The sequence below is a fragment of the Aphelocoma coerulescens genome, chromosome 14 (genome assembly GCF_041296385.1).
Source record: "Aphelocoma coerulescens isolate FSJ_1873_10779 chromosome 14, UR_Acoe_1.0, whole genome shotgun sequence".
NCBI classification, from domain to species: Eukaryota; Metazoa; Chordata; class Aves; order Passeriformes; family Corvidae; genus Aphelocoma; species Aphelocoma coerulescens.
The window spans coordinates 10,328,612-10,342,804 of NC_091028.1; the positions used below are offsets into that span (position 1 = coordinate 10,328,612).

The window sequence follows — 14,193 nt, forward strand, 5'->3', positions numbered from 1 at the left end:
TCTCTTCATTCATTGCCTTATAATAAAATAAAACATCCTTTGCATTTACCCATAACCACGGAAGTGTTGTCCCCAGTCTAAGGGAAGTTTTTGTCAGTACAAGGTGGCAGTAACTTTTCTTGCTTATCAGAAAGATGAATTTTGCCTTTGCCTGCAGTGAAAAGGGCACAAGAAGTTCTCGCCTCAGAGCTGAAGTACTTTCTAGGTACTCCTGTAGCTGGTCAGTTAGAAATCCAGCCCCCCACTGCTCATTCAGAATTGTGCTTGTCATGCAAAACGAGCCTGATAAAGTGCTTTTAGTTTTATAAGATTATTTGGATCTGCTTTCTCTTCATGACAATGGATTATGTTGTAAGGAAAATCTCCATGAAATATGAAAATGGATATCTTTGCTTTTAGAAGAGCAAATAAATACTGAGTCATGAATCTGGCAACTTGGAGAAACTACCTACATGTGTGAAGCTGGGTAATTAGTATAATACTATTTAATACTGGGTTTCTAAGACTGGATTTATTTTATAGGCACAAAAGCAGATTGTAGTTTGTGAAGGTATTATAACATGTATTTTTGGGTAATGCTGTTTCATCTCTTTCAGCATGGTACGCTTAAATGTATATTCCATATGCTTCTAATAGCTATCTGTATATAAGAGTGAGGACAGCTTGTTCCCAGTTTGTTACTGCTCTGTTCATGAACTCAGCAGATTTTTTTAAACTGCATGTTTAAAATATGCTTGCCTAAAAGCCCCAGGAAATCCCTCACAAACCCTTCCAACAGTTTTAATATTTCATTCAAAACAATTTTCCCCCCAAAAAGTACTGTGTGTTTTCCTTAGTGAGGAACAGTTTTAAGGTAGGCAGACTTTCCTATGAATTCATAAACTGCACTGAGTTTTTAATGAACAATTTTTGGAGGTGATGAAGGCATTTGTGGTATTCTCAGTGACAGTAGTCAGTGGAGGGACAGCAACAGCTCTTGCAGAAGTTTTGGTGAGATGATCCCTCCTGGGGAAGGTGCTGCCTGGTACCTGCAGGACTGGAGCTCTTTGAGGCTGGCCTAGCAACCTCCTTCCTCATCTGGTGTTTCCTACTTGACTAAAAGTAATTTCATCCTTTGTGTTTGGGTTTAAAATCTGTACAATGTATAGATGATAAGAGCATAAATGTTTAGAGAACACAGGGAGAAAGGGCATTGTGGGAGCCCTGAGACGTGAGGAAGGGCCCCTAAAGCTCAGCCTGGGAAATGCAGCGATGAGTCTGCACAGATCATCCAGAGCTTGTTTTCCTCTTTCTCATTTGCATCTGCCTGGGGAATTCCTAGTTTTCTATGTAAAAAAAAAACTTGTTGCTGGGCATAAAAATCCTACCAAGAATAGATAAGTCTTATCTTCTGTATTTGTGTAGTTATTCTGCTGATGGTCTGCCCGATCATTTCAGTTTCTGTCAGTGGCAAAAGGCTCTTTTTAAACTGATGGTTCTTCAGCACATAAGATACTGGTCTAGAAGCTTTGCTAGAGCTGGGTCTCTCTTCCTTTAGGAGCAGCTCCTTTGCTACAGGTGAACATGTTTTTATACAACCCAGGGAGTCAGATCTTCCATCTCTAGGTAATATTTCCCATTGCTCAAGAAGGGGAGATGCAAATAAATCCAGCCAGTCTATTATTGGCAGCACTGTCTCTAAATTTAAATATACACTCCATGATTGTTCTCTACCTGACAGAATTGTGAGGTGGGCTCCACAATGTAGTAACTCATTTCAAAATCAAAGATGAACGATGAAAAAAATCCATGCCCTGTCTGTGTTTGAGCAATTCCTGGCATGGCTGTGTATGGACTCTTTACCCATGCTCCTGTATCTCTTGGTTCACAGCATTTGGCAGCTCAGTGTAGTCGCAGAGAGCTTCAGGAGACTCAAAAATGAGGAGATACTCAGAAGAAACCTGTTGAATAAGTTGGTTATCTTGTAGCCTGCTTATTCTTTGAGAGTAAGGCAGTTTGTTCCCCAGTTGGTCCTCAGAAACCTTCTAGGTTAAATTAGCTTGGGAAGAAATTCTTTGTTCAAATTCAAATCAAAGAAAACATACACAAAGTGAAGGCACAGATTTGTGTTGTAAACTGTGTTTTAATCCAAGAATTTTTCAGAGCATTGATTTCTTGTTCTTAAGGCGGGAAAGACTTTGTTGCATCCCAAATGTGGTCAGGAATGTTGAAGAGGTTAACTTGAACATGTTGCATCCTCTTTATTTCCATGGGATATATTTATTGCAAGAAATATGACTGGTTTTGCATTTGACCCAAATAACAAAAAAGTCCTGGGTTTTTGCCTAGCTTAGTAAATGCAGAAAGTCTCTTTTAAAAATCTGGTATTTCCTGACTTTTTTTTTTTTAATAAAAAAACCCTTTTGTTTTGTCTCAATTACAGCTTTCTGCATTTATTTTCCTTTTGGAAGGAAGGAGGTGTCTTTCCTTGCCTATAAACACAAAAAACTACCTTGAGCATATTAAATAAATAGCAAGCTTCAGCAGCTTTGTCAGCACATTTTGGAAAGTTTTTATGATATTCTGGGCCTACAGGTGAGGGCTATTTCATAGCTTAGTCTTCTGAGACTAATAAATACATCTGTATATTTAATAGAGGCATTTTACTTAAGCTTTGGTGACCAAATACTTACTGAAATACAGATAATTTTTTTAGACAACAGCAAGGCTTAAATTAGTAGTTTTGTCCAAAAAGTCCTGCCTGAAGTAAGGTTTTGACTGAAGTGATCCAGAGATTAGATACTGTGTTGTAGCTTTTCCTCAAAAACCTCCTTGATTGCAGGTGAAGCAATGGACATCTGTTTGGCTCAACACTTTTCCCTCTTTTATATAAATTGTTGAGGATCTTAACTCCTCAGTTGTCACCAAAAAGCTCTCTGATCAGTTAACAGAGTGTTAAGGAATTTCACCAGTTAATTGGTTCCTAATTTAAGGATTAGGAGAGAAAATACACAAATTTTATTGGAATATTTCATCTGGAGTGAGTCTTGAAATCCGCCTCCACACTGTGACCTGAGTTATTTCCTGAATGCTGTCTGGTATTTTCCTGAGCAGGTGTTATGGGATATAGGCATGATAAGATGATTGATAGTGGAATGTAGAGGTTGGGCTGGATGCAGCATGTATTTGGGTTTGTGTTACCCTGAGCTCACATTTAAGCTGTTGTAGTAAATAGCTTGGTTTTTTTCATTATCTTTGAGCTGCCCTTTCTCTACTGATTTTCAGTGGTTTTAATTAGAAGGGTATTTTGCTGAAAAGAGCGAACTCAGACCTTTGTGAAATTTTCTGCTAGTACAAATAATGGTAAATCTGAAATCACTTATTAGACAAGAAGTTGTTATGGCAACTATAAGATGGTTGGCTAATCAGAGAGTGAGATCAGTTTTTATTTACAAGTGTAATGAGCAATTAAGTTTGAGCAGCTGTCAGACTTGGAAAGTGATTAAAGTTCAGCAAACAACCCAAATGGGTCAGTGTTCAGTTCTGATGGTTTTCTGACACTGCAGCTTGATCATCTGTGGGTTTTACCTACTATAATTAAAACTGCCTTTTAAATCCCTATCCATGCCAATGACTTGGCATAGCCAGTGAGTAGAAAAACCCCTTTTCCTACCAGGTTGCTTAATGGGTATTGCCTGGAGTCTTGATGTGGGTAATGAGGTATTTCACGTGTAGCATTGCTTAAAGCAAAGCTCAGTTTGGATGCAGAATCATCTCCTGGCTGTCGGTGATCACCAGGAGGGAGCTGGAGTGGTGCAGCCTCGCTCAGCCTTTGCACCTCTAAAGGCTCCCTTTCATTAAAAGCAGGATTACGCAGTTGTTGGTTGCTTAGGGAGCTGCTGCTGGGCTCAGAGGAAGGACGTGCACAGTGTACATGAACATTAAACCCAAAGGAAGTGGAGAAAGTCGTGATTCACCCGGAAACAGGAGGGAATGCCCAGGAGAAGCTGACCTTGGCCGGAGCTGGTGAAGCTCTGTCATTGGGCTGGTCACAGTGAACAGGGCAGGCTGCTGGTCCTCATGGCTTTCCCAGGCAGGAGCTGGTTCTCTGCAGATTCCAGAAGATTGCATGTGTTCACACTGGGAAAGTTACCCTCCCATCCATACTCAGCACCAGAGCAGCCTATTTCATTGCTGGGGTTTGCTTCCCTGCTGCACGTGTTAAATAAGCCAAACTGTTTGTAAGCCTTGCTCAAAATCTGTGTTCTAGTTAGAATTTTAACTGTCCAAGACAGTTAAACCAGTATTTTCCAAAATTACGCTGCAATCCCCTGATACATTTACATTTTTACTAATTTTGCCACACTAATGGTATGATGTAGTACAGGCAATTGCAGCGGAACGTGAAATGGATTGGGACAGCTCCTGACCTGAAGAATTTACAAAGTCATGTGCCTAGATAACACAAGTTGGTGAATGGGGACTTAAGGGAAAATTAAAATGACAGTCTCAGAAACAGGCATTTGCATACTTGACCTAAACTTCTGGTATTTACATTTTCTATTTATCAGTCTTTTTCAGGCTTATCTACAGCAATGGCACATGAGAAACAGGGCTGTAAAAATGGAACAGAATTTTTAGAAGGGTTACTAAAGACCAAGAAATCCACATTTCTCATCCCCCAAGATGGGATTGCACACATGTATCTTGTTATTGCTGTTGCCTGATTTGCACTCGGGTTTCCTGAGGAGATTGCTTGGAAGTGTTTATCTACTAAGCTTCTGCAGACATAGCAAGCCTGGCTTCTTGGAATGGGCAGCTGGCAATGGGGCCCTTCAGTGACCACAGCATTGGCAAAAGTAATTCTTGTCACCAAGTGGAAGAGGAGCCAACTCTCCCCTCCTCCCTTGGTGAAAACACTTAGTGTATTCCAGACACTGATCCTCAAGCCATGGAGATATTGGAGATTTGGGGTAGGGTTGGAGCTTGCTGCCTCTTGCACAGGCCTGCTGTCATCCTGTAGAGCAGTGCAAGGGAAGGCTGAAAATTTGAAATGCAAACTGAAGCTTTCACGCTAGAAAACACGGCCCATCAACCCTCAAAAGCTGCAGATTCCTCTGTCTAGTTCACTGTACATGTGGGATAATTGTGGTTTTCCAGAGGATGCAGCTCTCACCTTCGTAGTTGTAGATATGTAGGAGAGCTGGAGGTGGGAACATGCACATGGAAGTTACTGCAAGAGTTGTGTCATTTCATTCATAACACATTTTAATTATCATGTATGGACACTTGCATAAAAATCTTGTACAGCACGCTGCAGCAAAGGAGTAAACTTGTTCTTGTAACTGCCTCCTTGTAGGAATTGGAGATTTTGCCTATTTTTTCCCCTCACTAAATAGTATTTTCAGTTTATTTTAAGCATGTGAGAATGTGGGCAACTGATTTTAGGAGTAACCTGTAAAAAATAATACAAATAATACTGATGTAGGAGCATGATGATTCTCTCTGCCTCATAGTTTGTTTGCAGCAAACATGTTACAAGTGAGCAGGTGGGAGGGGGAGTTTGAAATATATGGGGATGGATTTTTAGAGTTTGCAGCTGACGTGGATTAAAAATTCTTAGAACATTTCATCCATGAAAGGCAATTAGTTTTATTTTATGAATATGAAAAGCACGTAGCTTGTAAGTACTGGAGTGAAGTCCCAAGTGAGTTATTAGAACTTGCTTTACTCATGTAGTACAAAATTGGCCATCAAGAGCTGATAGATTTCAAATATAGCTCACTGACACACTGATCATCCATAACTTTTCATAAAGTCTTTATTTTTTGGGCTCACCTGTAATTACTGGATGCTGTTGAAGTCCTGAATGGGGCAGATAGTCACAGATCAGGACACCTCTGTGCTCTTGATGTGATTATAGCATGTTGTGCTGCTGGGATATGGAATTGTGATACCTCTGCCTGCTTTCCCTACTTTCAGCTGCCCCCTTCTCTCAGATTCATAAGTTAAGGCTGATAAAATATTGGAGTCTGCTCTTTTTTTAGCAGTTGATTTTTTTGGCATTTGGAAAAGTTAATGCAATTGTTGTTTTTGGATTATTGGGGTTGTATGTGTGAGTAGTTCTCAGCTACTAATGAGTGTTTGGGAAATGATATTTTTTTCAGCTTCTTTTCTAGTTTTTTGGTTTGGTTTTGTTTTTTTTTTTTTTTTTTTTGGTGGGGGAGAGCCAAAGACTCAGCTGTTAGGAAATTTGGTATTTCTAGTGTTAATTAACAGATGTTACTCATCCAGCATGTCAGTGCTTTAATACCTGAGATTCTCAGTTAAGGAACTGGTAGCCCAAGTAAAGGAATGAGGTAGCCCCTCCAATCATCCAAATTCCATGGAGAAACTAAAACAAGATTGTAGCAAGTGGCTACAATCTAAGTTCTGGCTATGGAAATGACTAAATGTCAATGTTTTTTGTTATAAAACACTGGCTGCTGGACAGTGTTCAAAGGAGGAGGAGATTTGGATAACCAGCCTGATGCACTGACCTGTTTAAACAATGCTGTGCTGATAAATTCTCCCACACAGAATCATATGGACACGTCGCAGCAGTTGCAGTTAAATTTAGAAAAGGCAAATCTGAAGGAGACCATTTCATCACCCAGGAGGTTTTAATTTATGCTTTCATGCCTCTCATCCAGAGAAGAAAGATGGACACTCAGAGTGGGATGATATTAAACTACTGGAAGTGTTGCCTAATAGATCACAGATGTCTGTAAAGTGGCAAGTCATCATCCCCCCGACACAACAGGACGAGGGGACACTGTCACGAGATGTGACATGTCATAAAGGATCATTGATTTGTTGCTCCCTTACAGTAAATCAAACATCTCCATTCAAATCCATTAAAATCCATTAATACAGGGCATAGATTTTAAAACTGCTTTGACATTTCTGATTGAAGGCTTTGGTGTATCGATTCCTGACGTGAGCAGGACCCTGTTTGTCAATCGTAAAGTACCACCATCATCTGAATATCGTGGGTTGGCAGCGAGGTGGGAATCTAGCCAAGGTCACTGCTAAAAGAGATGAGGAAACGTGCAGTGCAGGCTGAATTTTGGGGAAAAGTGCCTCTGAATCATGCAAATGGCTTGATGAGCTGGGAGCTGCTTGTGTATGACCTCGCTCTGAAGGACAGCTATTTACAGTACATGGGTCAACATGTGAGCTCTAATGAGTGTCAAGGCATGGGAGGAAGGTGTTTTTCTGTGCTTTGTTTCTAAAGCTGTGTAGAATGGAGAAGTCAGATGGGTTTCACTGTGTTTTAAAGAAGCAGTAGTGTCTCTCTGCCATCTGTTTTGGAAGAGAGCAACTTACATACACATGTCATTCAGTGGAGTTTGCTGTCAGCAGCAACAATTTCTGCTGATGGGGGAACTTCAGGGAGAAGATTCATAACAAAAGTCTTTATTGTATAGAAACACACCGTTCTGCTTGGGATCCAGCTTCCAAATGCTTTTAAGGACTGTGACTAAACCACCATTTATGCCTAAGATGAAAGACATCTGAGTACAGAAGCTGCCTAGACCAGGTTGTCCTGCCAGGCCTTTTTTGTGCAATACAATAGCAGACGGGAAGGTCTGGCTGGTTTTACACCCTGCAAATGTATCAAGACCTTTGAGCTGTGATAACTAGGCGAGCCATGCTGATATGCTCCCTTGCCTGCTCTGATATTATTATAAGACTTTCTGTTTTGGTTTTCTTTTTGTTCAGGTGAAGCTGTGATCTCAGTATGAAAGAAAACTCTTCTTTGTTGTACAGCTGTTAATACTTGTTTAATATGTATTAATCCATTCACCTTGCTCTGTTTCTGAAACTGCAGTGCAGCTATGCTCGGTTAATCACCTGGAGTTTCCTTCTCCTGAGAGGCTGAATTTGTGGGAGATGGTGGGTGATGTTTTTTCTGCAGCCTGTCTAAGTCACGAGAATGTTGTAGCATGACTACCATGAGGTCCTTAAAAAGGCACAGTAATTACGTACTATATATTCATGATTGCAGGTATGTGTGATCTGGAAAGCAGGTTGGAGGAAGTTTGGCATTTGGGTGGCACCTTCAAAAAGAAGAAAACCTGAAAGTTAATTGGAGAAAATGACAGTTCCCAGTTTACTGCTGTGCCTTCCAACAGCACTCGAGCTAAATACTCACTAGGATTGCACATGTGCATATCCACGGTCTGTCATTATTTTATTTTAACATAGACTCTGCAGCTATTACCAACTATTCATTTATTCAGCACCAGAAACTTTGGCAAAACAATGAACGATCCCAAAGAGCTTCAATGTGAGCATAGCTAAAAACCAAGTGAAAAATCACAGTAGTCATGACGAGTGGATGGCCAGTGCTGCAGCAGTCCAACCCAAATCACGTTTTCTGTAGTGCTTTGCTGTTCAGATTGAGCCCGTTTGTTCTAGCTGACTGGCTTTTTCCTTGGAAGTGTGAAGCTCAGCATTTTCAGAGCAGTGTGAAATAAGGAATGTAGAAAAAGGACTTGGAGCAGTGAGGTGGCTAATTGAAAAATGCTCTTGGAGCTGTGCGCTCTAACAAAGAAGCTGGCAGGGTTTTATGAGTAAGTCACTCCAGAGCTGAGTTTTGATCTTGAATTTTGAATGAGTCACATTTATATTTTAATAGGAGCGTTTTGATAAAAAGGAACAATCCTCCTGTTGGTTACCATAATGTCTAAGTGGCCGTGACTGTCTTTCTAAAAGCAAATATAGAGAAACAAGAATAGACTGTTGGGTCCAGGAGTATCCAAGTGTGTTATTTGAGTGTCTCTGTCTTCCAAGTGAGATGCCTTGAACTCAGCAGCTTTGTGAGTGCTGAGGGTCTTTGGTCTTACCTTGATTTTGCTTGGACAGCTGATATATGTTTCCATAGCCTCTGTATGGTCTTTCCCCAGATCTTATTGATGGTGCTGTGCAGATCGCTGATGAGTTACTGAATCCAAGAGAGACAACTGCAGTCACAAAATGTAATGATGCTTTAAAGTGTAAAACAGTTCTACAGGCTACAGCTCAGAGATGTCATTGTCTCGTTCATTTGAGCAATCTTGTCTGGTTTGCATCGTCTTGCAAAACTCTTGCTTTTTTTCCTGAAAGACCAGTCTATAAAAGCATTTTGCTTTTGCCCTCAGCTGACTCCCCTCACTTCTGAGAGGGCAATACTGCACCGAAGGGAGAGGGACCAGCAGGGTGGAAGCAAAAACCTGCTGATATTGTGGCTTCTTCTGATCCCTGTTATGTAGAGTGAAATATAACATATCTGACTGTTTGATTCACTAATTTCAGTGGTGGAGCACAGCTGGTAGGCAGGTGGACTGTTAAGAGACAAGACAAAGATCTAAGATCTGCAATCTTCTGAACTTCCAAGCAAAAAAGAAAAAAGAAAAACAACTGCAAACCCCAAGATGTTTTATGCTATTTGAACACCAAACACTCTTGGAGGGAAGGGGAGAAGTTTGGACTTGGAACTTTCTTCGTTTTGGATCTCTGTAACGCGATGCACTGGTGTGCATGTTTCTTGCATAAATAGAAGGTGATTTTGTGTTAGTAATTTGTCCCAAATGTATGAATTGAGAGTCTCTGAAGCAACATCTGTAGAAGACCCAAGAGAGAAAACTGTGAGTTCTCTGAAAACAAAGATCTGTTCATTCATGAGATTCTGATATTCCTACAGAAAACAGCAGTTGTGCTGTTTTCATTTAATGTTATTTCTAGCAAGTGCCACATTTAACTTTCCCTTTTGCCTTTTCTCTCAAGACCGTTCTGCAGCACCATAAAGACTTATTGGTACTTACAGATGGACTTTTGGAGAGATTTTTACCCTGGTCCTGTCATCATTCAGCTGGAGTAGCTGCTCTCAGTGCTTCTAGCAGTCAGAATTCCAGTCTCAGCTGTACAAACATGCACATGGAGCAGTAGTATGGATTGAACAGGGCAGAGAGGAGCTTCTTGAGGAGAAGCACTATTGGTTTTTCTCTGTGAGATCCCTTTTTAGCTGGTTTCAGGATGGGTGGTAAAAGTTCCTCTGTTTTCTTCCTGCATTCAGAAGATAATTCCTGCCCTGCCCTGCACAACCTGTTTGTTACGTGGCGACTGTATGGGAATTTCTGACCTGATTTCCTTGTGGTGACATCTCCAGTCAGAGCAGGTTGTTTGGGCAGAGGCTTGGCTGGGGGTGTGTGCACTGAGACTATACTGGGAACTTTACACTGCTGAACCCTCTGAGTGCTGTAAATTATACAGGACTTCAGTGTGAGCAGGGAAATGCTGATATTGCCATTTGGCAGAGCATGGAAATGTGGCCACAGGAGTTGGATCTCAGAGGAAAGGTGTGAATTTAAAAAAATAGCACAATTTTTTCTCCTTTTCCTCACAGACTACAGATAAGCTGATGCTGTGTGTGCATATGCCATGCCCAAGGTCTGCTGCGTGTCAGGCATGGAGTGCCAGATTGTCTTTCTTCCCACCAGAACATTTATGCTTTAATTTGGGACACGTGGTGGGAACCAATAGCATCTTGTTTCAGAGAGACTTTCTGATAATCTCACTGGTGGTGTCGTGTCACTGTGTGAGACACAAACCCGGCATTATCCCAGTGCTCGGAACTGCTCCCAAATCAGGAGCTGTGCAAGGAGCCCTTGGCACCAGGCTGGGAGCTGCCAGCCCTTCTGGCAGTTATGCAATCAAACTATACCACAAACTCTTCAGTTCAGGAGGAACTCCTCCTTGTCACCTTCCTCTTAACATTTCTTACTGCACCCTGGAATCCTTTGGTCACATTCCAGAGTCCTTCTGTGAACGAACTGGTGCCATTTCAATGCCTTTTAATGAGTGTGAAAGAGGTCGAGGAACTGACTACTCCTTTCAAAGGGGATTTGCATGACTTGCATGCCGTTCCTTTGCTGTTCTGTGATAGTTTCCAAAATCTGTTTAATCTTGTCAGTTGTATCTGGGTGCTATTTGAGGAGGGGCCTTCCAAAATGTCCATGAAATACTGGACAGGTTATTGAGTATTTTTAATTTACTGCACTTTGGCTGTGTTGGGTAGGGATCCTCTTACAGCTGAGTGCAGGCAGAGCTGTTTCACTAGAAATCCAGAACTACAACCTGCTGTGTTTTGGTTCTAGAAGAGCTCTGCAGGCTTTCAGTTCGTCGCAGCGCAATACTGCTCTCCAGACAAATCCCACCCAAACCTTCTCTGCAGCCAGTGAACTCCTTTGTACATCTGAGAGAGCACTGCAGCAGCAAATCTGGGTCACACACCCTACAAAGGACACACAACTCCAGATGACAAGTGCTCGTGTGCTCTCTGTTGCTGAAGAAGAGACTAAAATTAACTTCTGACTCTTACTCGAATTAAAAATTACCCAAGGGGAAAAGAACTAATTCTCAAGAAGACAACTGTTATGTCTTAAACCCACACAGTCTCAGCTGTGTATGCAGAAATGCAGAAATAAAAAGGTAGTAACCAAGTTTTTTGGGAGAAAGGGGATTTCTTTTTCCCTAAAGTATCTCAGAAAGGGAATACAACCAAGGTTATTGGGGACCAAAGATGAGCATTCCATTGCTAACCTCTGTACAGTGCTGCAGCAGCATCTCTTTGCTCTGCCATCTCCAAAATATCACAGTTTTTACCTGCAGAGTGCTGCCATATCCACATTTTGTCAAAATAAACCTTAACTCTCTGCGTTTTACAAGACCAGTGAGTGAACTGGCTGCCAGCACAATTTTGTGCAGGATCAGCATTTTCCAAAATAATATATAAAAAGTGATTATAGCAGACCAGAGAGTCTGAACATTGCTAAGTTGCTGCCTGATGCCAAATGCTGTCAAGGACACACAAATTTGTTAATATAGTTTAAGATTAAGGAAACAAATCATGTGCCCAGCTTCAGGAATACTCTCTATTTAAGGCATAATCTCTTATTTTGGAGCATTTGACTTGTAAATCCTTTGCAGCTCTGGGGATCACCTTCTCTAGCAGATCAGATGTAGTGATTTTTTTTTTTGTATCTCTGAATGTTAAATAAAATGTTTTTCTAAGCGATAAGAACTATATGGAGGTGAAGGCAGAGCGCATTCTATAGCAATAAAACCTTATGTACAGTGTAAGAACAAAAAGCAACTAATAAAAGTGATTCTTACAAGTAGCTTTGCACGAAGATAAACTCCTGTATCCTAGAAAACATTAAACAGCTCTGCCTGCACTGTCAATGCAGTAAATTAAAAATACTCAGTAACCTGTCCAGTATTTATTGGACATTATGGAAGCTGTGCATCTCTCAAACAGAAAGAATTTTCATTGACCAAAGTGAACTTTACCATGAGGTGGTGATGGCTGAAAAAGATCCAGCTGGGAGATTTTCAGCCTCCATTCCCTCCCCAGTGTGTGCCCTGCAGTGCTGCTTCTCAGAATGGGAAGCAAGGTTTGTAACAAATGTTTTCCTGTTCCATAATCTCCTTTTCCATGGTGTTCTCTCTCTTCTGTTCAGCTCACTCTTCTGGAGTTTTGCATAGCTGTCTGGTTTGTCTCAAACTCCTGTAATTGCTGTCCTTGGTGGAGCTGCTTTAACCACAATTTTGGTGTAGATAAGTCACTGAAACGTGAATTACCCAGGCACTGTCTTTCTCCAAATAATGTCCCGTAATTATGGCCTGTGGGCATCTGTATCCTCAGTCACAGTGATGAAAATATTAATAGGAAAAAATGGTGTTGGTAAACAAAAAGAGATGCGTGAAGTCCTTGGAGCCTGGACTTTCCAAACAAAATCTGCCTTGTTCTGGGGTACAGATTGGGGTCAGATGAAAAGAGAGAAGGATAGTTGGAGAAGATGGTACCCATGGTTTTGTTTCTGCTTTGAAGTGTTTAAAAGTGGGTTTGCTTACCCTCTTTGCCTTCCAACACTGGATGCCAGGGCTCTGTAGAAAAACCCAGACTGATTTAGAGAAGGTCATGCTCAGCTCCAAAGTCCCTTTTTCAGGTCTTTCTAGTGACAGGCTTTACATTCAACTTGACATCATTCCTGACTGTGGGTAGCAGATAGGATTTGAATGCTGCAAGTGAGGAGTGTGAAAATTTCCGGGGATGTTCCAGGCACTGCTAGACAGAACTATATTGATTTAGGAGGAAATCCCAAGGAGGAAATAGTTCTTGTCAACTGATTACTACAAGTTATGGTTATGCTACTCTTGCAGATGTCTATAAATTAAACTGCCAACAGTTGGCATCTGCCACTGTCACAGTGCTGTAGGTCATCTTTCCCTGGGATTTGAGTGATGCCTGAGTGACTTAACCTGCCACACAAATAGTGAGGGAAGATTCAGGAGTCAGGAGGAAGGCAGAGCTTGGGAGGTGTGTACGGAGCCCCATTGTGGAGAGGGACATAGCATGGGACAGATGTCATGATATCATGACCTGCACTGTTATGTGCTAAATGTTTTCACGTGCTGGTGGGTCTTTTCATGCTGGAATTCCTTGAATTCTGTTTCCAGGTTGCTATTTTTCCTCCCTCAGTTCATGTGGAAGTATTATCTGCTAAAACAGGGAGGAGGTCATGTTGGTTTGGGGGGATATTTTCCTAGCTCATAACTTGCCAGCATTGCAGCATCTGAAGAGTTTAAATTGGAATTAGCTGACATTTTCCTACTCTCCCAGGAATTCAGGAGTCTTTGAAGAACAGCCCATCTATGTGGGCTGGAGGGATAATTGATTCTGTCTGGAAACCTCTATGCTGATCCCTAAAACCAGGATGGAAGGATTGACATTGTTTACTGTCAGCAGGGATTTTTTTTCCTGTCTTTTACTGAATAGTTTCAGCTCAGAGTAACTGAAGATGGATTGAGGCATAGACCTAATCAGGAAGATGTGAAAAGATTTATTTTTCTTTACTTTACAGAAAAGGCCACAGATGGCTCTTTGCAGAGTGAAGACTGGACACTTAACATGGAGATCTGTGACATTATCAACGAGACAGAAGAAGGGTATGTGCTATTTCAGCAGACTTGGAAAGGTCCCTGAACACAGTCTTCCTCCAGCTGTACTCAGCATGTGAGGAGGTGCAGTGAGGCTGGGGGCAGATGCTCATGGTTTAAATGCAGTTTTCAGATCAGTTGCTTGGTTTTCCTGCTCCTTAGACCTCTCCTGCTCTCAGAAAATTCTAT

General features: G+C 41.4%; 1 protein-coding gene across 3 annotated transcripts in view; it reads left to right on the plus strand.

Annotated features, from left to right (window-relative positions):
* Positions 1-14,193, plus strand: part of TOM1L2 (target of myb1 like 2 membrane trafficking protein) — a 57,508-nt gene that overhangs the window by 5,142 nt on the left and 38,173 nt on the right. For all 3 annotated transcript variants that reach the window (XM_069030398.1, XM_069030399.1, XM_069030400.1), the window contains exon 2: positions 13,929-14,013. In XM_069030398.1, the coding sequence (XP_068886499.1) occupies positions 13,929-14,013 (85 nt within the window). The remainder of the gene's footprint in view (positions 1-13,928; positions 14,014-14,193) is intronic.